At 45.6% G+C, this 17,713-nt stretch overlaps 1 protein-coding gene and 1 non-coding gene across 2 annotated transcripts in view; both read right to left on the bottom strand.

The window, feature by feature from the left end:
- The window catches only part of INPP5B (inositol polyphosphate-5-phosphatase B), a 47,833-nt gene that overhangs the window by 3,180 nt on the left and 26,940 nt on the right, over positions 1 to 17,713 (bottom strand). The window contains 13 exon segments of the mRNA XM_060140492.1: positions 1,591 to 1,704; positions 3,436 to 3,671; positions 4,958 to 5,120; positions 6,027 to 6,110; positions 6,112 to 6,147; positions 7,723 to 7,858; positions 8,669 to 8,778; positions 11,510 to 11,621; positions 13,146 to 13,333; positions 13,997 to 14,113; positions 14,445 to 14,559; positions 15,442 to 15,543; positions 16,928 to 17,095. Coding sequence (XP_059996475.1) covers positions 1,591 to 1,704; positions 3,436 to 3,671; positions 4,958 to 5,120; positions 6,027 to 6,110; positions 6,112 to 6,147; positions 7,723 to 7,858; positions 8,669 to 8,778; positions 11,510 to 11,621; positions 13,146 to 13,333; positions 13,997 to 14,113; positions 14,445 to 14,559; positions 15,442 to 15,543; positions 16,928 to 17,095 — 1,681 coding nt within the window.
- TRNAE-UUC (transfer RNA glutamic acid (anticodon UUC)) lies at positions 2,415 to 2,487 on the bottom strand. Its single transcript has one exon. It is a non-coding gene; the product is annotated as a tRNA-Glu (tRNA).

Below are 17,713 nucleotides of genomic sequence, written 5' to 3'. Positions count from 1 at the left end.
GCCTTCCCAGCCACGCTCCCACAATAGGTCTTCAGCACAAGACATCTATTAGAAGAGAACTCCCTGGCGGTCCAGTGGTTAGGACGCCGTGTTTCCACTGCAGGGGGTGTGGGTTTGATCTCTGGTGATCCAACCAAAGGGAAAACTTTAAAGTAGCTACGTTTCCTGCAGTGTTACGGAGGTATTGACCAGAAAGAGAAAAAACTGAAGAAAATATATCATTTATAAGATGGAGAAAGTTAACAAGGCACCTCAGTGCTTTGAGAAAACGAGATTATGACAATAAAGTATTTCTATGAGTCCTAGGATCACTTATATTTGTTTTATAAAATAACTTAATGTCCTATAACCGTGAACAATAACAATATTATATGTATTGCTCAAAAGTTACACCTGAAAGGAGCTCTGTAGAGAAGGTAGACTAGCATAGTTCTTAAGAATGTGACTTTGGGCTTCCCCAGGTGGCACGCAGTGGTTAAGAATCCGCCTGCCAATGCAGGGGACACGGGTTAGAGCCCTGGTCCGGGAAGATCCCACACGCGGCGGAGCAACTAAGCCTGTGCGCCACAACTACTGAGCCTGCGCTCTAGAGCCCACAAGCCACAACTACTGAAGCCTGCGCACCACAACTACTGAAGCCTATGCACCTAGAGCCCGTGCTTCACAACAAGAGAAGCCACCATCATGAGAAGCCCACACACCGCAACAAAGAGTAGCCCCCGCTCGCTGCAACTAGAGAAAGCCCAAGCTCAGCAACGAAGACCCAACGCAGCCAAAAATAAATAAGTAAGTAAATAAATGAAGAAAAAAAAAAAAAGAATGTGACTTCTATAGCCTCTCTGGGTTCAAATCCCAATCCTGCCCATCTGTTAGCTTTGGGACCCTGATCAAGTTACTTAACATTTCTGGGAATCTGTTTCCTCATCTGAGTACTACTGTGAGAACTAAATGAGGTAGTGCTGTAAAACACTTAGAACAGTGTTTGGGACATTGTAATGCTCAATAAATCTGAGGGGAAAAGTGGAGAGAGAGTATCCTAAGAATGTATATTGCTCTGAAGTGGCAGAGCTGTGGTAGATCAGAGTTTCTATTTATCTCCCTGGGACCCAGATAAGTGAGTCAGTGAAACTGACCAATCTGAGCTCTGAAATCTGAAATCAGGCTTCCTGAGTCATGGCCCCGGGAGTTCCACTGGTCCCCTGCCTGTCTGGCTTGTCAACAAGTTAGCCGCCCCTCCCATTCCTAGAAGCTGGCAAGAGTTTCCACAAAGGAGAGCAGCCGGACATCCTGAGAAGGCTCCAGAGGGCTTTCCACCTGGGGGACCCCAGAGGACCAGGGAGGGAACATGCTGTGCTGGGAAGCCCCTGCTATATGAGGCTGCCTCCCCTGGGAGGAATCAAGTGCTGTATGTAATAGCGGGGCCTCACAGGGGTGTGGAACGTGAACCAACTGACCTTCACTCCCCGGGGTAAGAACAGCTTTCCACAGGTTCTGCAGGGGAAAAGCTTTTTATGCCCGAAGTTCTCAGGGCTGATGGTTTTTCTTAAGGCAGCATGGCCTCTGCCAGGTGTGCCTGCTTCATCCACCTACCTGCTGGATGGCATTTCGGTACAGGTAATCAACCATCATCAAGAGCTCTTTGGGGATGTCCATGGGTCTTTCCGACTGGCTCCCATCATCTTCAGTCTGAAGTTGCATCAGAGTCTGAGAAGAAATAAAAAGCATGATCAGAAGGGCCACCAATAGAGCTTCTGCCAGGCTGGCTTCAGGAGAACGCAGGACATGGAGACAGCAAACCCATGGAAGAACTTGGAAGCGTTTTGATGTCCCTAAGCAAACATTCAGCAGGCAAAAATGAAATCAGGTGACATGATCAAGGTACAGAGGGTGACTTTTGAGAACTGGGAGTGGCTTACGGCAAGCAGTTTCAATCAGGTGAAATGTGCATCATCTTAGAAAAACATCCTGCCTATAGCACTTCACTGTCCGAACCAGAGAAATGGGGTGGTCTGGTGAAAAAAGAACACAGACGTGGGAATACAAAAACCCAAAAGCAAGGTCCAGGCCCAGGGTTAACTCGCCAGGGACTCATGACAAATCACTCCCCTCACTGGGCCTCTGTTTTCATCTATATAATGGAGAGGACAGAGTTCAAGAGTCCCTGAATTTAAAAAAATGCAATGGAGGAAAAAGGAAAGCATACCTATTGCCAAAAATCTGCTCCAAACTAGCTCCCTTGTATTAGAATTGTCTCCAGAGGAGCCTTTTATTTATTTTTAAAATTTTATTGGAGTATAGTTGATTTACAATGTTGTGTTAGTTTCTGGTGTAGAGCAAAGTAGTTCAGTTATACATACACACATATCCATTCTTCTTTTTTTTTTGGCCACACCATGCAGCCTGTGGGATCTCAGTTCCCCCACCAGGGATCGAACCTGGGCCCTCAGCAGTGAAAGTGCTGAGTCCTAACCACTGGACCACCAGGGAATTCCCAATATGTTCATTCTTTTTCAGATTCTTTTCTCATATAGGTTACCACAGAATATTGAGCAGAGTTCCCTGTGTTATACAGTAGGTCCTTGTTGGTTATCTATCTCATATATAGTAGTGCGTGTATGTTAATCCCAAGCTCCTGATTTATCCCTCCCTGCCATGTTTCCCCTTTAGTAACCATAAGTTTGTGTTCAATATCTGTAAGTCTGCATAGGAGCCTTTTAGATCTCAGAAAATTTAGTTTAGGATGATAAACCAAGTGATGATTAAAACAGAAAAAGGAATAATATCATGGGCCAGGGACATTCCACCATCTTAGTATCTATGGCTGAGTTTCTCTAATATGTTATTATGAAAGACCGAAAAACATGGCAATAACATTTTGCAGCTTTTTCCATCAAGAGGTAGAGTCTCCCCATCCAGAATCTGGGCTGACCTCACAACTTGTTCCAACAAATAAAACATGGCAGAAGTGGTACCATGTGAGTTTTGGAGCCTGGGCCACAAGGAGCCTTACACCTTCTGCTCTCAAACTCTTGCTACCGCTTAGGGAAGCCCGGGCCAACGTACTGAATGACGAGAGCCCATGTTGAGGGAAAGGCCCAGTGAGCAGCCAACACCAAGAAAGTCAAGGAGGCCTCGTTGAACTCTCTGGCCATCACAGCTGCCGTCTGACTGCAACCACACAAATGAGCCTGGGCGAGACCAGCAGAAGAGCCACACCGGAAACTCACAGTCATGAGAAGCAATAAGTTGCTGCAGTTTCAAACCACTGAAAATGTCAGGGAGTCTGTTAAACAGCAGTACACAACTCTACAGTAAGCAAACTCTACGGAGGCTGAAGAATCCTCAGGTCCCTGGGAAGGTGGGCACGCGAGTATCCTGTTTGATTGGCTTGGCTGCTACACAGTTCTGGATGTTTCCTCGTGGCAGGTAACTCACCAGCTCTCTAATACTTTCTAGCGGCAGGTCCAAGATTGGCTCCTTCATGTAGCACAACGTGTGAATGGGCGATCCAAAACAGCTGGGCAGGTAGTTCCCAGACACAGACAAAAAGTAATCCTTTCCCCTGTCCAAGTGTAAAACCAGAATGTCCTCGATTTTGTCTTCACCCGAGTTGAGCTTCGTAGCTGTGGTCTTATTTACAAAGAGCTCCAATTCAATCTCAATGGCAGAATCTGGAAAAAAACGTAAACGGTAACGCTGGTTGGCAGAAGGCCAAGAGTAAAGGGGAGAGAAGACGAGCGGGAAGAGGGTGAGGCATACAGGGTTAAGGGAGAAAATAAGAGGCATCAGCCAACCAACAGGAATTTACATGCTCAGCACTCAAAAGACACGTGAACAAGGAGTTTACGGTCCAAGCGGGAATATGAAAACAGTAAACAAGAACATGAATAGGTAGCTGCTATAAAACTCGTGTTCTAAGTAGCACAGCTCAAGCTAGAAATGATTAATACAATAAGAAGGCGTGGCTCAAAGAGCTTGCCCTGAGCCAGCTCATATGAAGACACCCTATCCAGTAGAAAATACAGCACGTTATCAGACTGTGAACTGTCCACAAGACAGGCTTAACTCCTCTGCCTCACGGCACTACGGAGAGCGCCAAGGAGAAGTTGGGGGCAAGACATGGGTGGTACATCCTAGGGCCAGACATAATTTTTCTGGATGACCACCCTATTACCTTTGCCCACAAGAGCGGACAGTTGGGAGTTGATTATAGTGAGACAGAGGGTGAAAACGGCTCCTTTAACAGCAACACCTGCTTTACAGCACTCCTGTGCCTTCTCTCCCTGCGAAACTGTGGAACATCCACGCGACTGAGAATGCTTTTGAAACTGAACTCATGCTCCTTACTTTTTTTTTTTTTTTTTTTTTTTTTTTGCTGTACGCGAGCCTCTCACCGTTGTGGCCTCCCCCACTGCGGAGCACAGGCTCCGGACGCGCAGGCTCAGCGGCCATGGCTCACGGGCCCAGCCACTCCACGGCATGTGGGATCTTCCCGGACCGGGGCACAAATCCGTGTCCCCTGCATCGGCAGGCAGACCCCCAACGACTGCGCCACCAGGGAAGCCCTCCTTACTATTTTTTTTTTTTTCCTTCCTTTGCGGTATGCGGGCCTCTCACTGCTGTGGCCTCTCCCGTTGCGGAGCACAGGCTCCGGACGCGCAGGCTCAGCGGCCATGGCTCACGGGCCCAGCCGCTCTGCGGCATGTGGGATCTTCCCGGACTGGGGCACGAACCCGTGTCCCCTGCATCAGCAGGCAGACTCTCAACCACTGCGCCACCAGGGAAGCCCCCTCTTTACTATTTTATATTATGGATGGTTCATCCACAGGGCTTTGAAAAATGTTCAAGCAGACAACAAAACACTCAGACACAAAAAGCTTATTCCAGGAGAATGAGCAAAGATAGGGTAGGGTGTTCCCCAAACCAGCAACCAGGAACCTGGGAACGGAGGCCTTACCTGGCAGGAGGAACCCTCGGCTGGGGTTGGCGCTCAGCCACTGCTTACAGTAAGACTCTTCGTCAGGCTTGTTGATGAATTCAAACTGACACGGTACTTGTCCATTCCGAATGGTAAAGGACTCTATCTGCAGCTGCATGTACTTCACGTTCTGAAAACAGAACTGGGAACAAGCCCAGGACCAGTCAGACCAGTGCCCTCTCCTTGGCAACCTGCCTAGCCACCCCAAATGGGCAATCCTTGCCCTTTCTGGAAAGAAAACAAAGGACCATCTCTTTCAAATCATGTTTCTGCTTTTAAGTATTTACCTGGGAGGTCACAGCTACCATGAAAGACCAGTTGTCTGTGTTTAACTCAGAAATCCTAAACTCAAAAAACTCACGTTGTTTTATAAATAATTTCCTAACAGAATCCAAGTTTAAATCTTCTATACGCAAAGACCACATCCAAAACACCCTTCACACATTCCACTCCCCAAATCAACCTCCTCCTTCCAAGTAGCTGGACATCTAGGGCATTAAAAATACCCTCACCGTAAGTCCTCATTTAACTGACTTTTTGGTACAGTGAATTCTGAACGATCTATGCTATGGCACGTCTATGAAACATCTTTAGCCCTAACTTGACTTCTCCCAACGCCCATTACCTTTCCATACTGCTTTCCTTCCCATCAACTCATACGTACCCAAAATTTTGGACTCAATTTAATCTCAAAGCAAAGCATCAGTAGGAAGACAAACCCAGTGCAAGAATACACACTAGCTATACTAAGATCAAATGAAACACATTTTGGATCCTCTGTGCCTTATTTAACTCATGGATGGCCCACGTTTGGGTAAAATATATGAGCCACAAAAGGTTACAGGCTTTTCTGGTTAAGAAGATCAGGAGGTGAACCAACAACCCCTCTCTTGTCAGCTGGCATCATCAGCCTCACTTTATCTAGAAGCAGCCGATCAAGACTACAGTCCAGTAGTCTGACAGGTGCCTCTTGCAATTCTGAGCCCCAGCAGGTGAGATTTACGTTCTGTGAAGAGAAGAGCCTGATGCCTTAGCACGTCCTTCCTACCTCTCGCTTGGAGAGGGACACAGAAGGAATGCTGTCATTTTCCATCTTATCCAGGGAGCGAACAATCTCCTCCAATCTCCTCCAGAGTCTTCCGATAAAGCTCTTCATTTACGACCCTCACCTGGAAGGGAAACAGCAGAGACTGAATGCTTTGGCTTCTGCCCGTGTCCTCTTTTTCAGTTTAGAGGACATTCACGGCCTTGGGAAATAGCAGTTGATAGCAACAGGAAAGTGAATACTAAATAGATTTAATTTAACGAACAAAGAACCCAATTAACAATAGATGTAGAAGGGTGCCCCAGAGGCAAAGCTTCTGGTAAAATCAACTGCTTCCTGATTAGCAGAAAACAGATGCAGGAGTGAAAGCTTGGCTGGCAGTTCTGCTGGGTCTTATGCCGGGGGCAGAAAGACGCCCAGTGCCTGGCTCTGCTAGGCTTGCTGCTGCCGACAGGTCTGCAGTGAGGAGCTCCTCCAGGGCTTTGATTTAAAGCAGCATTTCTCAGGCTCTTTTAAACATGTACTCCATCAGCCAAGAAGATTTTGTCAGGCCTTCCCTTCCTTATTTTGAATTACAATTTTTGTCATTTTCCAGTAATAAAACCTTACCTATAACATTCATTAGGCTTTTTGCAAACCACCCCCACCCTCGTAGATTCTGATGTCCCTCTACCCGCATCCTTGAGAATTGGTAATATAAAGAAACACATAAGTCACTGAAGAAGGGATACAAATGGAGAATACATAAATAAAAAGATGTTTACTGTAAATCAACTATACTTTGATAAAAAAAGAAAAAATAGATTACAGAAACAGAAAAAAAAAAGATGTTCAGCTTCACTAGTAATTAGGGAAGTGTAATCTAAAATAATGGAGTATCTTTCTCTTTTGGCTCACTGGGTCGGCAGAAATTTAAAAGACTGATAAAACCCAATATTAGCCAGGCTGTGGGAACACCAGCTCATCCAGAGTTGGTAGAAGTGTAAAACGGTAAGGGCTGCCGGGAGGATAATTTAGCAGACTCAAATAAATTTAGAATACATTTTTCTTTGAACAACTAATTTCACCTCTAGGAATTTCACTCTACAGAAATATTCACAAGGGTACACAAAGATATATGTGAAGGGTGATCACTGTAGCAATGAATACAATAGCAACATTTTGGAAACAACTTAAACGATCAATATATATTGGGGTTGGCCAAAAAGTTCCTTCGGGGTTTTCCATAATATTTTATGAAAACCCCGAAGGAACTTTTTGGCCAACCCCAATATATTACGGTTCATCCATACTACGAAATATTTTGCAGCCCTTAAAAATAATGAGGAGGGAGCTCTCCCTTTACTGACATGGAAAGATCTCTTAAAACATAGCCAGCGGGGAAAAAAGATGTTCTCAGAACAATATGCATGATATATCTCTTTTACAAAAAGGGAAAAACTTCCTCTACGCTATACATAGAATACTGACACACATTTGCATAGAAAAAGATCTAGAAAGATACAGTCCAAAGAGCAAAGGGGAACCTCCACGTATGTAGAAACATATAGTAGAAGTCTACAAAACAATTATGAATTAAATTTAAACAGCTTCCTCACACTCAAGGTAGGAGAAGGAGACCAGAAAGACAAAAGTGGTCTCAGCTGTGGGAACCAATTCCCTAGAGGACGATGACCAGAGGCACCAGCTGCCCACCTACCCCGATGTCAAACACTGAGCTGACGGGCTTGTGGTCGCTGGTCTTCAGGGCCATGTGGCTCTGGTAGCTCAGCTGAGTGATGTTCTTCCCTTTCCAGAGGACCCGGTCACACCAGGCGGGAGCACGACACTTGTCGCTGAAACGCAAAGTCCACACTGGGAGCCCTCCCAGGCACAGCAGCGCCCTCACCTGGTGAGCTCCCTGGCTCAGCTAGGGGTGACGGGGCAGTCTCCCAGTCCATGCAGCCGGAGATCTGAGAGGGCAGGGGCGATTTGGGCCCACTGAGGGGTAATGTGTATCCTGCGGGTATCACCCCAAACAACTGCGAAAGCTCAGAGCCAAAACGCCATTCAGAATGATTCTCTGCACTCTACTGTCCTATGGGGATCAGGCAAGAGTCACAGCCATCTGAGGGTGAAGGACTCTGTGGTCCTCAAAAGATGGTGGTTAAAACAGGTTGTGAATTCCTACTGCCTGGGTTCAAATCCTGCTTCTACGCTTGCCTGCCTGGGAAGCTCTTGAATTTTGGGGGTTTCAGTTCCCCGATCTATAAAATGAGGATAGTAAATCATACCTACTTCAATGGGGTGCAAGTAAAGTGTATTGAACAGTGCGTGGCATCCCACAGGCACTAATAAAAATATGAACTACTAGGTAAAGGCCAAGTACAAGCTCGGTTTGCTGCAATCATCACCCTAAGCGTAGCTGGAAGGTAAACGAGTCTCAAGAATTCTTATGAAGCAAAGGCTAAGGCAGTCAACAAGACGACGTGCAGGAAGGCAGGCTGCTTAATGAACAGATACTCAGAGAATGTTTGACCTGAGTACAAAACATGGGGAAGAAGTGATAGGAAACCTATCTTTTTCTTTAGGTCAATGAGGGCAAGTGCTTCCATAACTTTCTGAATTTCCATCTGCTCAGCCCCCTGAAGCAACCTCTGACCTACCTGGTATCCCAATCGTCAGAGCCAGTGTCATACTTGTAGGTGGGCTGGAACGTGAGCTCACCCTCGTTGAAGCCTTCGAAGACAGCCTTTGCAGCGACCTGAGCTCTCAGCTACACGAAAGTACGGATAGAAAAAAAAAAAAATCTCAGGATAACTGCTATTTGATGCATTTTCCCCTCTAACCTGCCTTCCTACGTGATAAAAGTGCATTCCCAGGACTTTGATAACACTAAAAAAAAAAAAAAAAAAAAAAAAAAAAAAAATCTCAGGATAAAAAGGTCAAACCTTGGGCTTCCCTGGTGGCGCAGTGGTTAAGAATCCACCTGCCAATGCAGCGGACACGGGTTCGAGCCCTGGTCCGGGAAGATCCCACATGCTGCGGAGCAACTAAGCCCGTGCGCCACAACTACTGAAGCCCGAGCGCCTAGAGCCCGTGTTCCGCAACGAGAAGCCACCGCAATGAGAAGCCCGTGCGCAGCAACGAAGACCCAATGCAGCAAACAATACATATAAGTAAAATAAATTTAAAGAAAAAAAAAAAAGGTCAAACCTTGAATTAGCAGAGGAAAGGAAATCAATCTGGAATCCAAACTCTAACCCCAAAGGAAAGGCCCATGAGAAAGCTATTCTGCAAGATCTTGAGTTAATTAACTCCTAGGAAAAGGAGCATGCTAACCATCCCTCCACCTGTTATACAGTTTTTAAGGCTCTTTTATAAAAGTATACCCACATCCAAGGGGCCTGAGTACCACCTTACTGAGACGTCCCTAGGAGGATTAGGTACCAAAGGACATAGAGATTTTTCTCTTCCAGGTATCAATTGTGCTTCATCTGCGTAGCACAGTTGTTCCAATTATACAGAGGAATAGAACTGCATAGAACAAGGTCTGGAAAGAAACAATCCAAAAAGCAAAGGGGAACTTCCATGTATGTAGAAATATATAGTAGAGGTATACCCAAACCATTATGAATTAAGTTTAAATTTAAATAATTTTTAAAGGAGTTTGTCAAATCAGTTATATGAACTGGGGTAAGCTCTATGCTTTGGTTTCCCCATCTGTAAAATTTGGATTTATAATAGAATCTGCCTCACAGGATTGTTGCAGAGATAAGCTGTCAGCTTAGAACACTGCCTGACACATTACGATAGTAACTAGCACCCTTGTCACTGCAGTGATTCTAAGAGCTCCTTCTCAGCAAGACAGAAACCATAGGTGTTCCTGCCTCCTCCCTGGAGCACCGAGCTCGGCACTGTGTGGACTGGTGAAGAGCTGTCAGCTCCAACTTTGAGACAGAGTCAGCTATCCAGGGGACAGCAGCTGACAAACCCCAAAACGTGAATTCCTAAAAAAAACTATTAAGAAAAAAACAACAGGAAACTTAAAAAATTTAGGTATTAGTGCAAGATGATTCTTAAATGGGTAAATATAGACTGCAAAACTGTCTACAAAGCAGAGAAACACACAGACTGGGTACCATTACTTAAGGAAAGACCAGAAAAGAAGACAAGAGGAGGGACTTCCCTGGTGGCGCAGTGGTTAAGAATCCGCCTGCCAATGCAGGGGACACGGGTTCGAGCCCTGGTTCGGGAAGATCCCACATGCCGCGGAGCAACTAAGCCCGTGAGCCACAAAGCCCGTGAGCCACAACTACTGAGCCTGCGCTCTAGAGCCCACAAGCCACAACTACTGAAGCCCGTGTGCCACAACTACTGAAGCCCATGTGCCACAACTACTGAAGCCCATGCGCCTAGAGCCCATGCTCCGCCACAAGAGAAGCCACCACGATGAGAAGAGTAACCCTGCAACAAAGAGTAACCCCCACTTGCCACAACTAGAGAAAGTCTGCACACAGCAACCAAGACCCAACGCAGCCATAAATAAATTAATTAATTAAAAAAAAAAAGGCAAGAGGAGATGGTATTGAACTACCAGGGAAATGAGAATGCCGCAGTCCAGAAAACCGTGGCAAGAAATAGATAGTTACAGAACAGACTGGGTTAAGGCTGAAATGGGAATTAAAGAGAATAGCTTACTAAGGAAAAGAGTGAGAGAGAAAAATGGATCGATAAAGAGATTATTCCATAAAGAAAGACATAACAGACTCGAGATTTTCTTTTTCCCCCTTCAACTGATCTGCACTGGGGGAAAAATAAAGGAAACAGAAAGATTTAGACTAATGATAATACAAAGAAGATTGAAAGGGAGATACAGGCTAAAAAGAAAAAGGGCTGTAACATTCTGAACAACTCTGACCACTTGAACAGTTTCGAAATCTATTGAGAGCAGTAGCCTGAAGAAGGTCAGAGAGAAACAGATTTCTCTTGTCCTAGGAAATGGCCAGTGCTTTGAGAAAGGAACGCTAACCCAAACTGGTGGAGGAGAGCACGATACAGAACTGCTTCCTGTCGGAAGTGAAGACAGCCATTCCGGAAAAGAGTGGTCATGCACACTGGACAGACCTGGTGAGGGGCAGGGGGAGCGGGAGGCCCATCCAAACCATCAGTAAATCATCTTAAAAATACCAAGTATCTTCATTATGAGACGCTTGGTTCCCTTTGGGCCCCACCTTGAATGACTGAATGAATGGGCACGCCTTCGAGAGAAAGAGAGCAGCTCTTGCCCCGGGGGAGATAAGCCTCAAGGGAACAGCCAGGTGGCAGACAACTGTGGGAGAGGGGAACGCAGATGGAAGGAAGGAAGGAAGGAATGATGGGACACCAGTTCCTCAGGGAAACCTCCCCAGATGAGCAAGAAGAGGCTGGAGTTGGGCAGCCAGGCTTTCCTGTGCCCTCCTGTGGAGGGACGGCTGCCTGAAGAGGGCCTAGGTGGCCATCGGTACCTGGTCATTCGCATACAGGGTTTGAAAGGCCTTCTCTTCGATGAGCTTTTTCACTTTTTCCACATCCAGCTCTTCTATTCTGTAGTTGAGGTCCCCCAGCCACAAGATCACACTGCGAGGACAGAGCACAAAGGTCACAGGGTTTAGGAGGGACTTCACCGGCTCCAGCCGGTGTGCTCCTGACAGAAGGCCCCCCGAGGCTCAGCCTCTGGGGAGCTGGGCGGGGAAGGGACTCGGCTACTCAGGGTCTCTTTTCCTCACACCATCCCATTTAACACCATGTCTAGCATGCTGCTTACTCAATTATCTTGGTCCAAGTTCACTGTACACAGTCTTGAGTTCTCCTTGACTATTTTATTCTTGTACGGCTGGAAAGATAGTCTAATAAGATCTAAAAGCAAGACAATAATTTACCTCTCTCCCGGGAAGAGGCAAAAAAGGTCAAGTATTGGGAGTCCTGTCAGTCACTCAGGGACCCCAGACCAGATGATGCCATGATGCCGCCTCTTGCCTCACCCCCCCTCCAGTCCACAAAACACACTCGCATCCTTTGTTTCTGGAGCTGAGGTCCTCTGAAACAAAGCTCAACCCTTCCAGTGGAGTCTGGCTTTAACCACCACCATATCACTGGTTGGCTCTTTCTGCAGAGTGTGACAGGTATTTTATCACACCTACTGCTTTGGGAAAATGATGACTAGATGCTCCCAGGTGACATCGCATGTCCCATGAAGACCAATACTGCTTTATTTGAAGCCAAGAACCAGGTCATGAGAGAAACCACGCGGCAGCATACACACACCAAAATGAATGCATCCACAAGCTAAAAGCAGACAAACTGACATGCAAGCTGCAACCTCACAAACTAGGACGCTTCAGGGTCAGCGGAACGGGAGACACAGTCCCTGCTGAGTTCCCTGGAGAAGGGAAGCCATCCTGGCAGCTTTCCAGAACACCAATCAAGACAGGTCTACCACCACAGCAGGCGGACGAGAGGCTGGGCTCTGTGTACTCCCTGGCAGACACCACAGCCCCAGTGGCTTCTTCCTTGTCATAAAAGAAGGGGCACATGCTCCAAGTGTTACTGTAAAGTCTGAAATTCCAGTACGCCTTGAATTTAGACAGAGAGCAAGTATTGGAGATAAAGGAAATACAGAGAACAGACAAAGATCAGCGCCAGATGCTCCAAGTAGCTGCAACCACGGCTCTGTAAAGTTGAATCAAGAGGCAAAGAAGACTAAGTGAAGACACAGAAATGCAGCCCAATTCTCAATTACACACGCTTCTGGAGAGAACAGGCAGACAGAATCCTGAAACATACTAAACCTGAGCTTGAGATGCTCACTCTGGGGTGGCTTTCCTCATGACACTGCATTCAGGCAGACCCATGTTAAAAATAAATCTTACACATTTTCCAGGAACAGACGGTGTCTGGGAAAGATTCTAGAGGTCTGCCAGATGGCAGGTTGGGAAACGAAAAATTTCCAAGAGAGGTAATCCCTGTGTAACTGAGAGTTGGCTGGAGCTCCCACTCGGGCAGTGGGAAGCCTCCCCCGGTCCCCTGCCTAATGAAACAGAGAGCCCGCAACTTGGCCCGTGGGGCCCGGTGCACCTTGTCGGGGTGGAAGGCCAGACTCACTCGTGTTTGCTGATGGTGAGAGGGGGGAGGCTTGGGTCAACCTGACGAAACTGCATTCGAGAACAAATGTCTTTGTAGTCTTGGTTCCTCCTCTCATACTCCTCCGTGTGGGCTGCCAGGTGGGAATTGACAACGCAGATGCTGGTGTTGTGAAACTGGAACCGGATTGCCACACCACCTTTGTTACCCTGTGAAAGGAGTCCAAAAAAAGACCAGTAGTTGTTTAAACACGAGAGGTTGCAAAATGTTTTCTCTTAATTAGTCTGCATCATAATCCTGGGAGGTAAGGAAAGCAGTGTTACAGTCCACATATTACAGGTAGGAAAACACATCCAAGGAGGTAGAACAACTAGCTGGCCAGTGGCAAAGGAGAGTCCACTTTTCAGTAAATCACAGGCAAACCACATGCCCCTCCCTGCCCCATGAGAAGCTAAGCTCTCGCAGCAGAACCTAAAAGGATTTAACAGATTCTAGAAGAAGAGAAAATTGCAAACCTATTATTAGCATTCTTTCTTTCTTTTTCCTTTCTAAGCATTCTTTCTTTTCCTTGGTGACCCAGCGTAGTTTCTGCGACATATGTCATGCATTAAATGGGAGGACCCACTGGAGGCTCTGGTGTGAAGTGAACATGAGGATTTGGCTAGTTGGGCAAATCAGCCAGCAAGTCACTAATATACAAATTCTGAATGGTCTGCTCCATCTAGCCCTGCTCGATCACGAGGGTACAGTTCACCTCGTACCGCCAGCACCCTCAAACTGGGACGTCTGCAGTCACAGTATCACGAGAAGTGGGGTCCAAATCTTAGGGACCAAGGCCCTCCATGTGCCAGATGTACCAACCAGGAACTCACCATCCTCCCCATGATTCCTGTCCCCACCGTCTCAGCTTCCACTTCTGAGATGTACGCTGCATGCTCTTGTTTGACATATAACAGCAGCATAATCCCAACCAGTCGGATGAGCTTTACCTGGAAGAGATACGAGCATTCACGTCATGGCATTAACTAGGAGTCAAAAGGAAAAGTAGTCCGGAAGCTGGCTGAGAGTATTACGGAGGAGTCCTCCACACCAGGACACAGGGTAATCACCTGAGTGACTCCGTGATAACCTCAACAGCCTACATGAGCCAAGACCTGCCTCTTTCACACCCAGAGACGCCTCTTCCAGAGGGCCTGGAACTGAAAATCTCAGGATCATTAGGGCTGGCTTTTGATGAAAGTCGCAGAAGAAGTGAAAAGTAATCTTAGCATTTCCCTGCATAGCAACAAAAAATTAGAAGGTCCCCGACTCCTCTCTTACCTTTGCATATTTGGCATCTGGATGAAGACCCTCTGATACAGCTTTAAACCACTCTTCCTCCTTTGGGGTATCATGGAAGAAAAAGGCTTCTTTACTCAAATCAAGCTCCTGGAACCTATTAGGAGAAGCAACCAGAGAGTAGAGAAGGGTAACGTGTGAGATGGCACGTTCGCACGTTGGTTTGGGTGTGTAAGGCCTAGCTTTCTAGCTAAACTGCAGGACCCTCAAGAGGGAAGAAGAATAAACACTTAGCGACAAGGGACTAAGTTCCTCAGTCAAGGAACTTACCAGGTGCTTTCACAAGCAGCAGCCCATTTCTTCTTCATAATGAACATTTTATATCCGAGATTTCCATTTTTTTTTGATTTCCATTTTATATATATATAAATATATATATATAAATAAATATATATATATAAATATAAATATATATATATCCATTTTATATCCGAGATCACTAGCTCGCCCAAGCACCAAGTGGCAAATGGGTTCAAACCTAGGTCTACATAAATTCCAAATTCTAGGCCCTTTCCACTCCTGTACAGGCTTCTTTGCTGTCCCCTCCCCACCAACAGTACCCAGTGCAGTGGTGACAAGACAGCAGGTGTGAAAAAAAAAAATGACTGATGGATGGGGCCTTTTTCTTCTTTTAAGCTAACCTTCCTTCCCTGGCAAAAGATATTTTTGCTTTGTGACCAACAAAGTGTTGAATGTCTAAGTAATTAAATTCAGTTCAAGGTGTACCGATCTTAACAGAGGGCTGCACTCAAAATTAAATATTAGCATTCAAATGCCAAGCTCATCACTTGAATAGTGCCAGAAATTTGTTTACTGTGAGGAAGCACACTAACAGGGGAACAGCTGTTATTAAGCATATGCTCATTTTTCAATCCCTTCACCTGCTGTGAATTCTCAGTTATAGATCCATGCCCCCATCCCTTCAACTGCAGCTACACGTTCTGGAAAATGCAGAGGCAACTAGAAGAGAAGCACTCACCCCACACAGTATACATCTGGGGCCTGGATACCATGGCTGAGCCAGGGCTGGAGGCACTCCTTAGGGGACTGTCCATTCACATTGTATGTTCCCACAAAAAACCTGTTGCCAAAGACAATCAATCAGTCACTTGGGAGGACTATGGACATGACGGGGAAAGCACTGGGTGCTGATTCTGCTCGGTTTCAGTCTCTCTGGACTGGAATTTGAAGCCTTAAGAAATGTCACATCTATCCTAGACCAGTGCAAATGGCACCAAGGGGTGACGTGATATTTGTTGCTTTTGTGATAACTTCAAACAGTAGAGGCCCACTCCGAACATTCCTACTTAGCTTTAACAGCCATTAGAGAGCCGTAATCCACAAAATGACTGTTTACTGTGTGTACCAATGAAATGAAAAAAGGAAAGTACCCCGGTAACTACTTTCCGAAAGAAAGCAACACCAGTGTTCAGACAATTCACTGTTTATATTCCTAGAAGCAACGTTACTTTGTGTTATAGTCCCAATGCAATGATTTACAAAGATCTGGCAGTCATAAAAAGGAACAAAATTGGGTCATTTGTAGAGACGTGGATGGATCTAGGGACTGTCATACAGAGTGAAGTAAGTCAGAAAGAGAAAAACAAATATCGTATATTAACGCATATATGTGGAACCTAGAAGAATAGTACAGATGAACCGGTTTGCAGGGCAGAAATAGAGACACAGACGTAGAGAACAAACGTATGGACACCAAGGGGGAAAAGTGGGGGTGGTGGAATGAATTGGGAGAGTGGGATTGACATATATACACTAATATGTATAAAATAGATAACCAATAAGAACCTGCTGTATAAGAAAATAAAATAAAATTCAAAACTAACTAAATAATAAAAAGATCTGGCAGAATCCTGCACCCTTTATTCATGTAACTTTTGCTCACCTTGCCTAAAAAGATTACCAAACACTAACTTTCTCTGACTAATTTCAATTCAAATGACTTTCTTCAAAGGCCCCCAAAAGGGGCTTCCCTGGTGGCGCAGTGGTTGAGAGTCCGCCTGCCGATGCAGGGGACACGGGTTCAATCCCTGGTCTGGGAGATCCCACATGCCGTGGAGCAACAAAGCCTGTGAGCCACAACTACTGAGCCTGTGCTCTAGAGCACACGAGCCACAACTACCGAGCCTGCGCGCGCTGCAGCTACTGAGCCCACGTGCCGCGACTACCGAAGCCCACGCGGCTAGAGCCCGTGCTCCGCAACACGAGAAGCCACCACAATGAGAAGCATGCGCACCACAATGAAGAGTAGCCCCCGCTCACCGCAACTAGAGAAAGCCTGCGCACAGCAATGAAGACCCAACGCAGCTAAAAAAAGAAAAAGAAAATGATGGGAGGGACTCTGTACAGGATTTGCTTTCAAATCCAGGGTATGGGGGAATTGCTTAAATTTCAGAGAGGTGAGTGATCATTTTGCTGCGGAAACAGTCTAAGACCCAGTGAGCTACCTGAAGTTCTGGATATAGGTATAATCCTCTTCTTTCTGCATTAGATGTGATTTCACGATTGTATCTCGCAGTCCAAACTTCTGCATGGATAAAATATGAGCCTTGTCTGATACTGTGATAGTGGAGGAGCGAACCATGTCAGTTATATCAGATTTGGACTTATTCTGTCTAGAAAAACAAAAAAAAATATTTTTATTAAAAAAAGTTTTTATCATATGTTGATGAGTCCTCCTTGACAAAGTACATGAATATAAAGCTAGAAGATTCCACACATCAGCATCTGAATTGCAGAAGACTTAAAAGCCTAAAGTAAAACTTATTTGCTAAAACAACACTATTTCTATGTAGAACAAAGTAAACTTATATGTTGTTGATTGTATAGTACATTGGTCCAGAGATAATAGGTTTGTAGAATCTCAGACCAGAAGGAGACCTGGAAGATAATCTAATCTGATCCCTTCATTTTTCAAATGAGAAAAATGAGACCCAGCAGCGTCAATGATTCCTGCGGCTGGGTGGCAGCAGAGTGTGAATCAGAACTCGGTTTAAACAGTGCTCTTTCGGGACCCTGGGCCTCACGTAACAAGACTATAGAACTATCTAGATCTTTTGACTTGATAATTCCCCTGAATCTCTAATCCACAGGGATACCTGAAATAAAAAGAAAGGCAATGAAAATTTATATTTTATTATTATTTGTGTAGTTTTCATAGTCATACTAAAAATTATTCAAATGCCAACATTTAAAGTTAAGCAAAATTTGGCATATGTACATAACAGAATCCT

The sequence above is a fragment of the Lagenorhynchus albirostris genome, chromosome 2 (genome assembly GCF_949774975.1).
Source record: "Lagenorhynchus albirostris chromosome 2, mLagAlb1.1, whole genome shotgun sequence".
NCBI classification, from domain to species: Eukaryota; Metazoa; Chordata; class Mammalia; order Artiodactyla; family Delphinidae; genus Lagenorhynchus; species Lagenorhynchus albirostris.
This window is presented reverse-complemented; position numbering and strand designations above follow the sequence as displayed.